Source organism: Lates calcarifer, linkage group LG2 (assembly GCF_001640805.2).
Source record: "Lates calcarifer isolate ASB-BC8 linkage group LG2, TLL_Latcal_v3, whole genome shotgun sequence".
Lineage (NCBI taxonomy): Eukaryota > Metazoa > Chordata > Actinopteri > Centropomidae > Lates > Lates calcarifer.
Window position 1 is genome coordinate 1106950 of NC_066834.1, and position 15437 is coordinate 1122386.

General features: G+C 45.2%; 1 protein-coding gene across 6 annotated transcripts in view; it reads left to right on the forward strand.

The window, feature by feature from the left end:
• mical2a (microtubule associated monooxygenase, calponin and LIM domain containing 2a) overlaps positions 1-15437 on the forward strand; it is a 28764-nt gene that overhangs the window by 1846 nt on the left and 11481 nt on the right. For 5 of the 6 annotated variants that reach the window (XM_051073516.1, XM_051073522.1, XM_018687573.2 and 2 more), the window contains exons 2-11: positions 5324-5697; positions 9533-9740; positions 10025-10141; positions 11397-11498; positions 12866-13021; positions 13160-13260; positions 13379-13636; positions 14263-14378; positions 14492-14618; positions 14714-14804. In XM_051073516.1, coding sequence (XP_050929473.1) covers positions 5437-5697; positions 9533-9740; positions 10025-10141; positions 11397-11498; positions 12866-13021; positions 13160-13260; positions 13379-13636; positions 14263-14378; positions 14492-14618; positions 14714-14804 — 1537 coding nt within the window. In that variant the 5' untranslated portion in view covers positions 5324-5436. Of the gene's footprint in view, positions 1-17; positions 86-5323; positions 5698-9532; positions 9741-10024; positions 10142-11396; positions 11499-12865; positions 13022-13159; positions 13261-13378; positions 13637-14262; positions 14379-14491; positions 14619-14713; positions 14805-15437 lie in introns of all 6 variants that reach the window. The other variant, XM_018687571.2, reaches the window with a different exon arrangement.

Sequence of the window (15437 nt, forward strand, 5' to 3'; positions counted from 1 at the left end):
TGTTCTTCTCCTTTCAGCACATAAAGTTACTGTGGAGCTGAGAGATAACAAGGCTGTGTCAGATCTGTATGAACAAATCTAAGAGGTATGCTTTACTGTACTGTCGTTAAAAAGAGTTGAGTGAATGAGTGAATGGAGCAGCTAATAAATCAGAGTAATAAAGTTGTGTAAGGACGTCATGCTGTGGATGAAAACAATATAAATATGTTTCATGCAGCCTGATATTCTGACTGAGTGGACGGGAGGCTTTGTGAACTTTCTCCTTCCTCTGTGCAATATGTTTCCTTCCTTGTTCCACACTGTAAAAACAAAAAAATGGACACATGTGCCCTGGCATCAGCTGCACAAAACGGATAGGAAGACTCAGAGAAAGGTGGGGTGTGTCGGTCGCTGCCAGCAGCCAGTCAGTGCCACAGGTAAAGTTCATTGTTGAGAATCTGACTCATGACGAGATATTTTTAGGTTCTGCACAAAGCATTTCTGCTTTTCTTTAAAGCTGTTGCTACATGTCACATCTAAAGCCAGAGCACAGTCAGAGCTGGAGCTGGTGATGGAGGTACAGGGAGGCTTCAGTCAATGAACCCCAGGATGTCATTAACAGGTTCCCTCCAGCAGAGACGGGAGCGCACAGAGGCAGCTTTTAAACATATCACAGCTGAGCTTTAAAATCACAGAGGAGGAATTTTACAGAGGCAGCTCTCCTCCAAGCTTTGATCTGGACAGGAAACCAGACACACTCCACAGGAAGAGTTTGGACGGGAGGCGACTGAGGGAGCTCACGCACTTTGCTGCAGCGCTCAGAGCTTTTTGAAATGTAAAAGAAGACATTTTATCTCTCTCTCAGTGCGTCACCGTGATTCAGTTTAGCTGACGAAACACTGCAGCAGATTGATAAGTGCTGGACTGTCCAGGTGGACCCAGAACAACCGACTGTTACTGAGTTGAACTTTGCACCTTTAGTGTTTGTCTGAGACTTGTTTACAGGCTCCAGCCGTGTTGATATCCTCTCAGGTCATGTGCTGTTTTCTTCTGCAACACGACTCTTGTCTATTCTGAGTCTGGCTTTACCGATTGTTGGCTTACACAATCTGCTATTCCTGCCACACAGTGATACTGCCCTCTAAACCCTCACTGTTCCCCCCTGTGATGTGCATGAATTAAAAATGCCCTTTGACCCTCAGTGTGAATCAGTACACAGCTTGTTTTCGCCTTCTCTTCAGTCTTCTTTAGGTTTTTTAACAACTCTCAGTAATGATGCCAAACTGGGCAGACTAACACATGAGAATGTGAAGAATAATTCAGGTGAATTGTTGTGAGCTGAGGCGTCTCTCTGTGCTCAGTGTCCAGATAAATCATTCTCCAGAGGAGGCATGTGGCGAGCACAGCTCATGGGCCAGACCAGCCCTGCAGACAGCAGCTCTGAAGCCTCGCACGCCTGCTCCCGTTTGTGTAAATTAACGGTTTTTCTCCTCTGAAGTTGACTGACGTTCACTGCGTTCTGCCAGTGTTTTTACCTTGCTCCCGACAGATCTTCTTTTGTTTTGGCACCGCTGCCCGAACACGCAGCCAGATTTCAGAGAGTTGAGATAATACCGTGGAGCTCTGGGGGCCTGGTGAAGGGCAGAGCCGGCGAGCTCAAGTTTTCTGAGGCACGCTGCCTCCTTATCAGACCCACAGAGGGTTCCTTCCTGGTTTTCTTGAGTCCAGTCTGTAATTACTGTTGCTGGCTGGCTTCGCTACAGTATGTGCATTTCCCAGCACTCCCAATGTTTTCCTTGTGTTGTCAGCTTCCCATTGTGCTCTGATAGCCTGAAGCTATGTGCTCTGCAGAAACAAATGAAGACGTTGCGTCACTGCTTTGACACTCGGTTCAGTGTCTTTTACAGTAGAATCATACTGAACGTTTTACAGAGGACTGTCTGTTGGAAGTAACACATTCTCTTATAAATATGAGATGAGGATGAGGGTGGCAGTTAAAGCCAGCTCATTAATGCTAGAAAAGGTTGCTGCTTTTCTTTAAACTGAATATCTCTGGGTTGTGGACTGTTGGACTGTATTACCTGTGAAGCCAAAGCCTGAGCTTATTCATCTGTGTCATATAATCTTTTTAAAAAACATTGTTACACTGGATGACATGTTAGTTTTGGTATATGTCTATATCTGACTGGTTTTTAAAGATCAGTAGGAACAAATGCCTCAGACAGGGCAGGGAATTCAGAGATGGCATCCTCTTGAAATTCACTTTGTTCTTTGTCCACGTTGTAGACGACTACTCGAGAGTTACATCAGTGAAGAAAAACAGAATCATTTAATGTCCTGGAGTTTCTTCTACATGAATGTGGAAGGACATGTGTGTGTTTTAGGTTTTTTTCTTTCCCGTCCAGGTGTAACAGGTACATGTTTCACATTCCTAACATTCCCCCTCTATCGTACTGGAAACCGATAGCTCGCTATGTCTCACAGTGGTGCTTTTATTTATATAGTGCACTCCACCCTATGGATCTGTACTACACAGACACTCCTGTCTCTGGCCAGTGTTTCACAGCACAGTGAAGAATCAGTGCTTAAAGAAAACTCACTCCTCACAAAGAAATAAATCTTCTATTTCTCAATTAGCTGCAGTTGGTTTTGCTCAATCAGATCATTTTCTAAACAGACCTCTGATCCTCTTAAGTATTATAAGGTTCGGCTGTGATGTATGGTGTGTGTGTGTGTGTGTGTGTGTGTGTGTGTATTCTTTCCGCTTCGTCTGTCATTAGTTGTATTTTTACAGCCGCTCTGTGGGTTCGATCTGTCTGCCCACAAGTGACTTTCCATTCTGTCAGCCTGAGATGGTGAAGTCATGGGACTCTGTCTGAGACAAAGTAGTTTGAGCCTGAGCATTGACTCGGCCATGAAGACAGTAAGTGGTACCTTTTCATTAGTCCTCGCAGACTGGTCCAGCAGATGGTTCCAATAGTTGTGCCTTTTTTGAAAGCATCAGTGCAGTCAACATGTCTTTATTTAAACTTTCCACCCAAAGGCACGAGAGGTTACTGAACGCCGGCCAAAGTTTAGAATAAAGTGATATCAAGAAATTATTTTTAGGAGATTTTGAGAAAATATAGCTCCTTCTCTGCAGTTAACTAAATTAAAGTTAACGTTTGTTCAGCCTCCTCTTATCTCAGACAAACTTCTTTTAAACCCAGTTGTTGAAAGAAATTACTCCACCGAGGCTTTATAGATTTTATTTTGGCTCCAAACACTCCACATACCACATGGTAGGATACACAGCAATTTTCCCATCACAGTCTCCTGCCATGCATGGAGGATTAAAGCACCTGCATCATATATCATCTCAGTCAGCGCTCGTCACTCATTGACAGTCAGAGTAAATTCCACAAAAAGCGTCTGAAGGCGGTCCCGTGACCAGGCGGCCGGTGGTGCCAGCGACAGGGTTAGTGCAGTGTTGGACTCGTGCTGATGGAGCAGTTCAGAGCTCCTCTATCCACGTGGCAAAGGAATGTCAGCTCACTGAGTCTGAGTGTTTGCTGTGAAAGGCCTCACGGGTCCACACTGTCCTCCCTCGGGACAGCAGCTTTTTGAAGCTGTCGAGGTGAATAGAGCAGCCTGAGGGTCACCTGAGTGCTCAGCATTTCTGTGAGCTGGTTGAAACAGCAGTCATCAAAACAGGATGCAATCATGCAGGCAAACAGGATCCTGTGTACATCAGTATGCTAATTTTAGCCTGGGTACAAATGTTGCTGTGGGAACGACATTCAAAAATCTGACCACATTCAAATCACAGTCAAATATGTTGAGACTGATTGGCCATCGTGTGTAGTGAGCAGCTTCTGCATGCTGTGTTGTATCTGTCCCTGGCTGAAGCTCTGTATGAACAGTTTCATGGCACGGTCACGTTGCCACCTGAGGCCCCCGGGGCCGGGTGTGACAGTAATGGTGGATTACTGCGGGGGAGCGTTTGAGTCCTGCACAGCTAGTCTGACCTCTCCTCTAACCCTGCCAATCCCGCTCCATGGGACGTTAAAATATCAAAGGCAGACTTCTCCCAAAACTCACGGAAGCTGTGGTCTCCGCCCAAGTGAGCACACACACGCTTAATGCAGAAAATTTCCACATTTCGCTTTGATGTGGAGTTCTGGCACAGATTTACTGGCGTGATTTTCAGAATGCTTGATTGGAGGAAAGAGAGAACTATACAGTATTCAGTTCTGTCAGTTCAGCTCTGCTCTGACACAAGAGTGTGTTTTAGTAACGGTGTCTTTCACACGCAGGCACATATGTAGGCATACTGAACGCACATACCTGAGTCGAAGTGGACTATTAAGCATGCGTCCCCAATCACATCTAATCAATCTGTGTTAGTCTGGCCGTGCTTAAAAGTTAGTTTCCACAGACTGCTGAAAACATTGTCTGGTTTTCAGATGGAATAAAGATTCCATGAGACAAATACTTTTCCCGTCTCCTCATCAGGAATGAAAGGTTAATGTCTAACAGAAACAAACAGAGGTGGGAAAACACTTTTCACCCCTGTTGGAGACAGAAATGTATATAGAACTGCAACATATAGACGAGTCAGCAGGTAAATTCAACAGTTTGTTAGTGAAGACTCAACAGTAGTATCTGTAGGTATGTATATATGTATGCAATATACTGTATAAAATGTGTTTCCGCTTGTATCTGGAGGAGTTCATGCTAGAAAAAATAAAAACAATAAAAATATACAACTAAAGCCAAATCTAAAGCTACAGTTTTAGTAAAGTCCAAACATGTTGTAACAGTGCAGTAGAACTTGGTTTATTTATCCCTGGATATCTGCTGCTGAAGCCATCACTGAGCCGCGAAGCTGTTGAACCAATAACTCGTATCAAGAACCACAAACAGCTCCTTTTTTACAGGCTGGCATGGTTCTGCCTCTTTAAAGCACAGAGTAGTAAACATGCTCGACAGCGACAGACTGGCTCATTTTGTTCTCACAGCCGTGTCTGTGCCTGAAATGTTATCTCATCAGTGTGGGTGGGAGCTCGCTGTGTTTCAAAATGCATGATGTTTAGATAGTGAGTCTCAGTGAGGAGTGGTACTGAAGCCCTCCTGATAATTCAGAAATGCAAACTGGAGTCAAAGATAAAATACAGCTGTTTTGTCAACTTCATTTAGACTACTACAACATTCTTATCTGCACACATTTAAATGAAGTGAATTAATGTAACGAAGCAGGGCTAATTATATCTGGACAGTAAAAAAACATGCGTTGCCTGCGGCCGTCTGTGCAGGATCCTGTGCCGTGAGATGACATCAGATGTTGTGTGTCTTGCCTCCTCAGACTGGGCATGACGGTGTGAGCCAAGCTGAGGGTGTAGCCACATCTGGCAGAGAGCGCTGAAGTGAGCGGGAGCCTCAGCACACACACCGAACCATCTACTGCAGCAGGGGAAGATGGGAGAAACAGAGGAGGACAGGGATAATGTGGGGAAGCTGTTTGAGAACTTTGTCCAGGCCTCGAGCTGCAAAGGAACCCTTCAAGCCTTCAACGTCCTCTGCAGGCGGCTCGACCTCGACCCTGCGGACAACGGCACCTTCTACAGCAGCCTGAAGGCAAAGGTCACCTACTGGAAGGCCAAAGCGCTGTGGAGTAAACTGGACAAGAGGGTGTCTCATAAGGAGTACAAGAAAGGCCAAGCCTGCGTGGGCACCAAGGTGAGTTTAATCACGTCTTTGTTCAGCTGTGCACAAGAGGTTTACCAGCCATAGGCCAGCAGAGATGGAGCTGATAGATGTACAGAGGATGGAGACTGAGATAGAAATCAAACGCAAACACCTTATACATGATTTTACATATTTAAATACATGTATGTGATGTATATTTTTGTTGTTGGTCATTCTGCTTTAATGTTTCCTACTCTCCAGGCAGTTTGGACGGAGCTCAGTCTTTTTTAGCGTGCATTGTTAGTGCATTCAGAAATCCTCCACTAGTCTGTCAGACGTTGGAGTCGACTGCCCAACAGCTGCTCTTTTAATAGAAGAAGCAACAATACACGTCATCCTTCTCCCCGTTTCCTTATTTGCTTGACTTCAGCTCAGAGATGCTGAGCTTCTCTTTGAGTTTACCAGCTACAGTAGGAGAGTTTTTCAAACTGTTGTAACTGCAGTAACATCACAATAACCAGCTTCTGCAAAAAGCTGACAAAAGCTTCACCATTTAAATTTTCTAAGAGAACTAAAAAAACATGTACGGACTTTAAAGCCTATAATCACAGATACGTGTGTAAAACTATCAGAACAGTTGAAAGTTGGTGTTTTATGATTTAGGAAGTTTTTGTTCTGACTTCACCTCATGTGCTTCCTCTTCTTTTAACAACGTGCACTTTGTTCCTCCTCAGCAGAGTTAAATACAGAGCACCACAGCTATAGGCAATATCACGGTCATCACTTTAACCTCTACCTGCCGAGACACAGCCCATCAGCTGCATTAACACTCACTCTCTCACTGCAACAGCTCCCAACTGACGGGACAGGAAATGAAAGACATATATACTCTGCTTCGGACTGATTGTGTCGGTCTCAGCTGCCACCATGTACGTTATCTGACCTTACACAGAGTAAACACACTAAAATCACAATACAGAAAGATACATACTCAAAACATCAAGTAGCAAATGTTCACACAGTCTAATGAAACATGAGCCAGAATGACAGAGAAACAACATGACAGCTGAGCACTGCTTCATCCAGCACATCCAGAGAGCAGATTCCACATGGAAGGAGGGAGCGATGCAAGAGCTGCTGATGAATTATGAAGAGAACAAAGAAGTCATATTGGGGTGGGGGGTGATTCCCCTTCAGCCACCAGCTGCCTCCAGCTTCACAGTGTTTTATTACACAGAGAAACAGACAGCATCACTCAGCAGCTTTGATTATGTGGCCCCAGTTATACTGAGCGTGTGCTCTGCTCTTTATAGGCTCGTCCTAAAGGGCTGGAGCCAGGCCCAAATTGTTATGAAAGTGTGTGTTTAAATGCCTCAGTGTGAGCTCAGTTTTACAGGTTCTGTCTGAATTAAGCCAACACCAAAATAGGAAAGAAGAAAGAAGCTGGAACTGAACTTCTCAGCCAAACAATTAGGGCTCTTTTCATAATTCAGAGAATCTGCAGGGCTGCATTGTAAAATAAAAGTCATAAACAGTGGGTTTTATTCATTATTGAACTAATTCATTGAGAATTAATGGGACTGTCTGTTTCCTCTGAGACTGAATAAGTTCAGTATGAGTCCAGTGTGAAGTTTTAATCACAGGACAGACAGACAGGATTCCTCCTCTCCCTGGGAGAACCACGAGGTGACGACTCGTGTTTTTATGGCGACTCAGCTCTTTAACAGTGACAGATGTGATAGCACTCGGCGCCTCGTCTTCATATTCCCGCTGCAGCAGCAATCTGTGGAGGATGTGAAGTCATCCATGTTTTATGGCCTGACACAGCTGGCAGCAGTGACGCAACCACGGAGTATGTTCTCATAAAGTTTCACTGCGCCCCCAGAAAATTACAAATTGATCTTTATTTAAATCCCTGATATCACGACGTGAGTCACCGTCTGTGACACACTGCACTTCTAATCCTGAGACACATTTTTATTCAACAGAAGAAGTGAACTCAAGATCTTAGATTTAGGGTTCAATTCAACAACTTCACCTCCACTGGATCCAGGTGAAGCTCCAGATTTAGCTGCAGATTACAACCATAAGTAAGATAGACCAACAATTTATATTATTAATTAATCATGTAAATAATGTTTCAGTCAAAAATTCCTCTCGTATGTGATTATTTGTCAAATATGAGAGTAAACAGATTGGATAGTGATCGATATTTCACTACACTCTGACATTTCTTACATGATTCATCCGTACAATAACAAGCAGTTCTAGTTTCTGACTTTTTCTCCTCCTTGTATTAATTTCACTAAGGTAAGTGTGACTGACAGATAGGGTTCGTTAATGAGGCGAGGACAGATGTGACCGGGGCGAGGTGGAGCTGGGATGAGAGCGAGGTCACAGGTGGGAAGGTGAGAGGAAGTGCGTGTGTCCTGACTCAGCAGATGTGGAGCTGGCCCTCAGGAAAAACCTCATATCTGGAAAAATATATCAGTGAAAGGAAAAGTACCAAGACAAACAACCCACCTCTGCTGACAGACCGCTCAGAAAACAGTAACATCAGGTTAAAAAAATCTGAGTGAGGACTGTGCATGCTTCCCTCTCTGTCTTTGGCTGTGGAAGTAGCCAAAACATTTACTCATCCTTTGTTTAGAGAGAGAGAAAAATAACTTGGCTGGTGAGCAGGCTTGTCCAGGCAGCGTTACCACCACCTGTGTGTGCCTCACACACCTGAGAATACCTCATCCCGATAACCTCAGGAAACACATGGTGAAACGCCGTCATCCCTCATCAACTCCCGGAGCTCAACCACACGCTCCGAGAGGGAGAATATAGAATGACTAAAGCCCAGTCATCTTGTGTTTAGTTTAGAGAGGTTCAGGGTATGATGTGGGATGTTGGTTAGCTGAGGCTGGGCGCTCAGGATGGCAGGAAGTGAGTCCTCCTGTTCAAATATGTGGCAAAAAACCCCGTCTGCGTACTGTAGAGACTCCGAGGTCAGACGAAGCGGTCGCTCTTTGTGCTGTTGGAGAAATGGAGGGCCAAGAAATGAAAGTGCTTTCTGGAAAAAAAGTGAAAGAAAAGGTATTTTCAGCTCTAATTTGGTGAAGCTATCGAGACAGGAGACGGTCCACTTTGTTGAGCACAGCGGGGGTGACCTTCAGAAGTGGTTTGGTGCTGGATTAAATGTCAAAAGAGTCAGGACACACACAGACACACAAACACACACGTCTCCCTTTTACACAATTCTCTATAATCTGTTCAGAGGGGAGGGAGACGGAGTCTGCCAGCACACATGCGTCTGTTCTTTCATCTGTCACTCAAGAGGCTGACGTCATGTTGGAGGCGCACATTCTCAGACAGACGCCGTAACCTCAGCTAACTGACTTCATGCATTTGTTGGGTGAGGCTGATTCATGAATCACACCTTTGATATGTAAAGGTTGTGATAATGGTTCAGGTTGGAGGAAGCTGCTCACCCACATCCCTCTGGGCAATGATGATAAATGCTCCTCTTTCAGGCTCGTGGAAACTCTTCCTCATGTTTCATGTTGTATTAACAACCCTCACACACATACTAGGTGGCCTAGAGAAGTCATCAAGACTGGAATGATCCTCAGAGTCAGTGTGTGTCCTGCTAAAGTGTCCTTGAGTGAGACACTCAGCCTCTAAATGCTCCAGTGGTGCAGTAAAGTGCCGCTCCCTCTCGTCATCTGCACACATGTTATATTGCTCCCTGGTATGTCAATAAACAAGTGGGATGTGAACCATATTTCATCTCAGGCTCCTCTGCAGGAAAAGGCTCAGCCCCCTGTTATTAATGTGACAAAGATGTCACCATGATCCAGCTCATTTCTCTGCGGTTAATTTGTCATTCTCTTTAATTAAGTGCCTCATCATCGGCGGAGGTCCCTGCGGCCTGCGGACGGCCATCGAGCTCGCTCTGCTGGGCGCCAAAGTGGTGGTGATCGAGAAGAGAGACTCCTTCTCCAGGAACAACGTGCTGCACCTCTGGCCCTACACCATCCACGACCTGCGGGGCCTCGGGGCCAAAAAGTTCTACGGCAAATTCTGTGCCGGGGCCATCGACCACATCAGTGAGTGTCTGGACAACTGACTCAGCCTGTGATCACATCACAAGCTGTTACTATCAAAGAAAGGACATATACAGGACATACTGCTAATTCAGATTTATAAAAGTGTTGTATTCAGTTCCATATTATTTGAATTATTTGAGAAGAAGCCCTCAGACAGAACAGAGTGCTGCAGCTCGGAGTTTGCTCTCAGTGCTGTCAGGACAACATAACACAAAGCACAGAGTTTGGCAGTTTTACACATGTATCCAAACATCAGTGTGTGTGTGTGTGTGTGTGTCCGACAGGCATCCAGCAGCTGCAGCTGATCCTACTGAAAATCGCCCTCATCGTCGCAGTCGAGTTTCACATCAATGTGGAGTTTGTCAAGCTGCTGGAACCTCCTGAGGATCAGGAAAATGAAGGTCTGTGTCCAAACAATAGATTAACAGAGGTTTTATATTCACACACTGACCGCTGTTTTACGAGCTGCAAGCTTTAGGGAGACGAGGAGATTTAAACAGCTGGAAACTGTACAACCAGGACACGAAGTAGGAGGAGGCTGAGAGGTTTTTATAATGTGTAAAGCTTGATATACACATCAGGCTGCATCTGTCAGTTTGTTACAGATATAGTGAGGAGCTTCCTGGAGGGTCTATATTTACTCTGAGGCTGATCAGGCAGCAGGGGACTCATCCTGCAGTATTTAATTTCCTTGACATTCACCAATAAACACAACACAAACACTGGCACTGAGCTAGTTTTCTATCACATCTAGATGAGGTTAATGGAGGTCAAGTACATTTCCTGATGTTTGTCATCTTGCCTACATGTATATATACTATACATGTGTATATATATATATATGAACGTTCCTCTCAGGACTTTGTGATGATCACGTAGCATTAAGTTTGAAAACATCAGCACAACTCAGGACGTTAATGTTCTGTGGCAGGTTCACTGCTCTGTACGTGACCCTGTCATCCTGCGCATGTGTTGTCTCCTCAGCTGTAATATCAATACACTGATAACAACGAGAGCCTTGACTAAATTTAGACGCAGACTGATCCCTCCTGTTCTGCTGTGACGGACTTAGCTGAGCCCTTGACATCATGGAGTGCATTTTCCACATGGTGATACTACATGACAAAGAGCCAAGCTGCTCCTCTGCTGGTCTCACACTCAAAACAGCTAACACTGTTTCATATTTAATATGTTATACAGTTTAATTCAGTCCACACTGACACTCTGCAGGCCAGGTGCAGTGGACTTTACAGATATGATTTTCTCTCTTTCTACATAAACATCATCATTTCAGTTTCCTGCATCACAAACACAATTCTCCTTTTTCTTTTTAAAATGTGACATGAGCAGCCTTATTTGTCCCTGTGTTACTGGCATCACAGAGTCTTACTGGAACACAGCAACATAGCAACTCTAAACAGCAACAGTGCTAAAGTGTGCTTATTCATTCTCCTCATTCGTTGTCTCTGTACTGACAAATATAGAGCTGTACGAACATGGCAGGTAGCAGAGGGAAGGAGAGATGGTTTCGATGGAGACTGTTGAAGTGTCCTTGAGCAAAACACCAACACCTGACACTGCACAGCTTTGTTTGATGGAGGGGAACAGGACAAAGGCAATTTTCCTGGGATTTATAATGTTATTTTTCTGTCTCAGGCCTCGGGTGGAGGGCTGCAATCCGACCCGCTGATCACCCCGTGGCTAACTTTGAGTTCGATGTGGTGGTGGGGGCTGACGGACGCAGGAACACTCTGGAAGGTGAGAAGACGGCAGACAAAAGACGTGAACAGTATACATGCCTCGAGCATGTGCTGCACTTTTAAAGACCTGACGACAAAGCCTGATGTATGTGAACAAGCCCTGACCCTTCTGTTACTTTCCCACTACGCAGGGTTAAAACCTGCTGCCACTCCCAAATAGTTTGACATTTAACAACAGTCGGCAGCAACTAAAAAACAGTCGTCTGTTGTTGGAGAATAAAAATCATTTTAAGAGTCAGAGCTTAAATCTCAGCCCACGTTGTGTTTATTATATATCTAAGATTATATATCCGACACATCGCACAGGACTGACTCTGGACTCTCACTTCGAACAACCTGTGCTGCATCGTCTCTGTTGCGAAGCTATAAATGAAACTCACCTTGTGTAAACTTGTGCTTGTTTGAAGCCATTGATCTCTCCCAGTGGGAAAGGTAACACATGAAACCACTCAGAGTGCTGCACAGAAATAGAGCCGAGCCGGGGCTCAGTGCAGCAGCTGATGCCTTCACGCTGGACTCTCTCCATCTCTGTGTCTCACTGTTTCGGTCGCTCTCCTAAAAATGCTGTCATCTAACAACCAATTCACATCAGATGCTTATTCCTAAAAAGGGCATTTTTGGGCCGGACAAGACGTCTAGCTCATTCTGAAATTATGAAGAAGCCTAAGGGGAAATGATTTTCCCCTGTAGTCAGCCTGCTTTCGTGGCATAGCTACGGTAACACAGAGTTAAACACAATCAGATCTGTGCTTTGGCAAAGAGCAACCAAGTGGCAAGAAAGGGAAAAAGCCCTCCATGAGTTTTAACAGTGACAGTGTGGAGAAGTTGTGGCACATTCAGACGTCGATTTGTAGTAATCACCTGATTCATTTTGTTTTCCTTCCTGCACTCTCAGCTTTAGAATTACATTGAGAGAAACCTTTACATTCTGTTTTCTCTGTCCTTGTTTTTTTTCTGTGAAAATAGCTGTAATAGCTGTCCATTAAAGAGCTGTTCTTCTAGGTCAGTATTTCATCAGTTTAAATCAAGATTCCAGGAACATGTGAAAAAAATGATTTCTATTTTCAGTGCTGTTGAAGGTTTAAAAAGGTCCTTCACTGCGACTCTTGAAATTCCGATGGTTAATTCACAGCATTTCACTTTGATGATAGCATTTAATTCCTGGTGCTTCCTACACTCTGTGGCTTTTGTTCCCCTGGCTGTATGAAGGCTCACCTTGGTTAGCTGCCTCTTATCCTAAAATAACTGCCTTGTAATTATGGTGTAAGGCTGAATTGCGTTTGGTTTGAACTGGGAAGATCAACATCTCTTCTTTTTTCCCTGCTCCACTCTCTCTCTCTCTCTCTGTGTCTTTCTATCTCCAAGGTTTCAAAAGGAAGGAGTTCAGGGGTAAACTGGCCATCGCCATCACAGCAAACTTCATCAACAGGAACACCACGGCAGAGGCCAAAGTAGAGGAGATCAGCGGAGTGGCCTTCATCTTCAACCAGAAGTTCTTCCTTGACCTCAAAGAGGAGACAGGTGGGACAGAAACACCTGAACAAACACACAACTACAAGTTGGCACAGCTGCATGTCGTGTAGAAAAAGTCTGTCTGTCAGACGTCTGGTCGGTGCTTTTTAAAAGATGCAGCCATATTGAAACAGTCATTTGTTGCAGGTATCGATCTGGAGAACATTGTGTACTACAAGGACAACACACATTACTTTGTCATGACGGCCAAGAAGCAGAGTCTGCTGGACAAAGGAGTGGTCATTAACGTAAGCAGAGCGCACTGTAGTCAGCCGTCGGTATGTGACTGAGATGTGGCAGCAGTTAGGAGAATGCTAAGCTCAGACTGTGTGAACTCCTCCTGACTGTCATGCTTCTTTTCAACAGGATTACATCGACACCCAGATGCTGCTGTGCCGTGAAAACGTCAACCAGGAAGCTCTTCTGTGCTACGCCCGAGAGGCTGCTGACTTTGGCACCAACTACCAGCTTCCCACGCTGGATTTTGCCATGAACCACTGCGGGCAGCCAGATGTAGCAATGTTTGACTTCACAAGCATGTACGCCTCAGAGAACGCCGCTCTGGTCAGGGAGAGGTTCGGACACCAGCTGCTGGTGGCGCTGGTTGGCGACAGTCTGCTGGAGGTAAGAAGAAGCGAGTTGTATCCTGTGAGGTTGGGGAGGTAGCAGGGGTTTGAGGGGCCTGGGAAAAGGAGCTGTTACAGGATCTGGCAGTCATGGCTCAGATGCTCCGGTTCCTCCTGCCAGATGCTGCAGAGAGAAGAGTCTCTGGTGGAGGAGGGAAGGCTCCGCTGCAGTGCCGGCAATTGTTGTTTGATTTATGGTCCTGCTCCAGTGCTGTATATGAGCCACTCCACCTCCTCTCTCCAGGCAGACGAACTGTTGTTGATGATGTTAGCAGTAGTCACTGAGACATTAAAGGCTTCAGCTGGTAAATTTGTCACTTATTATTTTTCTCCTTTGAAAGCGCTGACAACAGTTCTTTATCCACATTATTTCTCTTTCCCCTTTTTTATCTTGTTTAAGGACGTCTGCTCACATGAAATGAAATGTCCATCTCTCCTAACAAATTAGCCTTATGCTCCCTGACACTTTAATCCAGTGCTTCCCTCACTGTCTGTATCGTCTGCAGTGCTCAGTCATGTCTCAATCGTCACCAGTGCTTTATCGATAGTGTAAAATAATGTGTGGATATAGTTGGGTGTCCTCGTGCACACTGGCTCACAGTTAAATCATGTGTTCCTGTGCAGCCGTTCTGGCCGATGGGGACGGGCTGCGCCAGAGGCTTCTTGGCTGCCTTCGACACGGCCTGGATGGTGAAGAGCTGGGCTCAGGGTCGGACGGTTCTGGAGGTGCTGGCAGAGAGGTACACACACACACACACACACACACACACACACACACACACACACAGTCTGAATGTGCAGCGATGAGATTTGTCAAATAAAAACTACATTAAAGTTCATTGTGTGTCTGCAGGGAGAGTATTTACAGGCTCCTTCCACAGACAACACCAGAAAACATCGCCAAAAACTTTGAACAGTACACCATCGACCCAGGAACTCGATACCCCAACCTCAACTCCTCCTGTGTGAGGCCGCACCAGGTGAGAGGGAGCACACACTTTGGTAATATCAGATTCTGACCCTCTGTCTTGAGTGTCTCGATCGTAATCGTTTCCCCCGTCACTTCCTGTTTCAGGTGCGTCACCTGTACATCAGCGTGGAGCTGAAGTCCTGCTCTCTGGAGCGTGCTGCCACCATACGCCGGCCCGTCAATCTGAGCAGACGAGGTGTGTTTAACAGGAACCAGATTCCTGTGTGTTGTTTTCAGGAGTGAATCTTCAGAGCTGCTGACTCATCTCCAGATTATTCAGAGCAGTGATCTGTGTGGTTGATAGGGTTTCCTCTCCTCTGTTGCTTTAAGACGATCCCTCATATCAACACTGTGGCCGACGTCTCTTTCCGTTCCTTTTCCTTTCTTTCTAACAGCAGAAGTAAGACCCAGAGTTAAGCTCAGTTTTAAGTCTCTGTCTGAGGTTTGTTTTTCCATGTGGGTTCAGTGGGAGGAGGAAGCTTTGAAACAACAGCCGCTGGCTTGTTTCAGGAACAGTCAACATTACTTTATGTTCCTGTGATTAAAAACACACACTTACATCATTTTAAAATGCTCATGTGTGCATTGTAATAAAATGTTTGTGACAAAACTTGATGGAGATTCTTCTAACAGAAGCTGCACTGAGCTGTGTGTTTAACTGAGGTAACTGGAGTCATTAGCCAAAGGCAGTGAGGACATACATGTCTGGACAGAGATGTGTACATACCTCAGCACCCACTCCCACCATCTCTGTCATTATTTACTGGCACGGTGAATGTCTGAGTGGCTGTAATGATTCTGTTGCTGATAAATATGATGTCAATGTTTC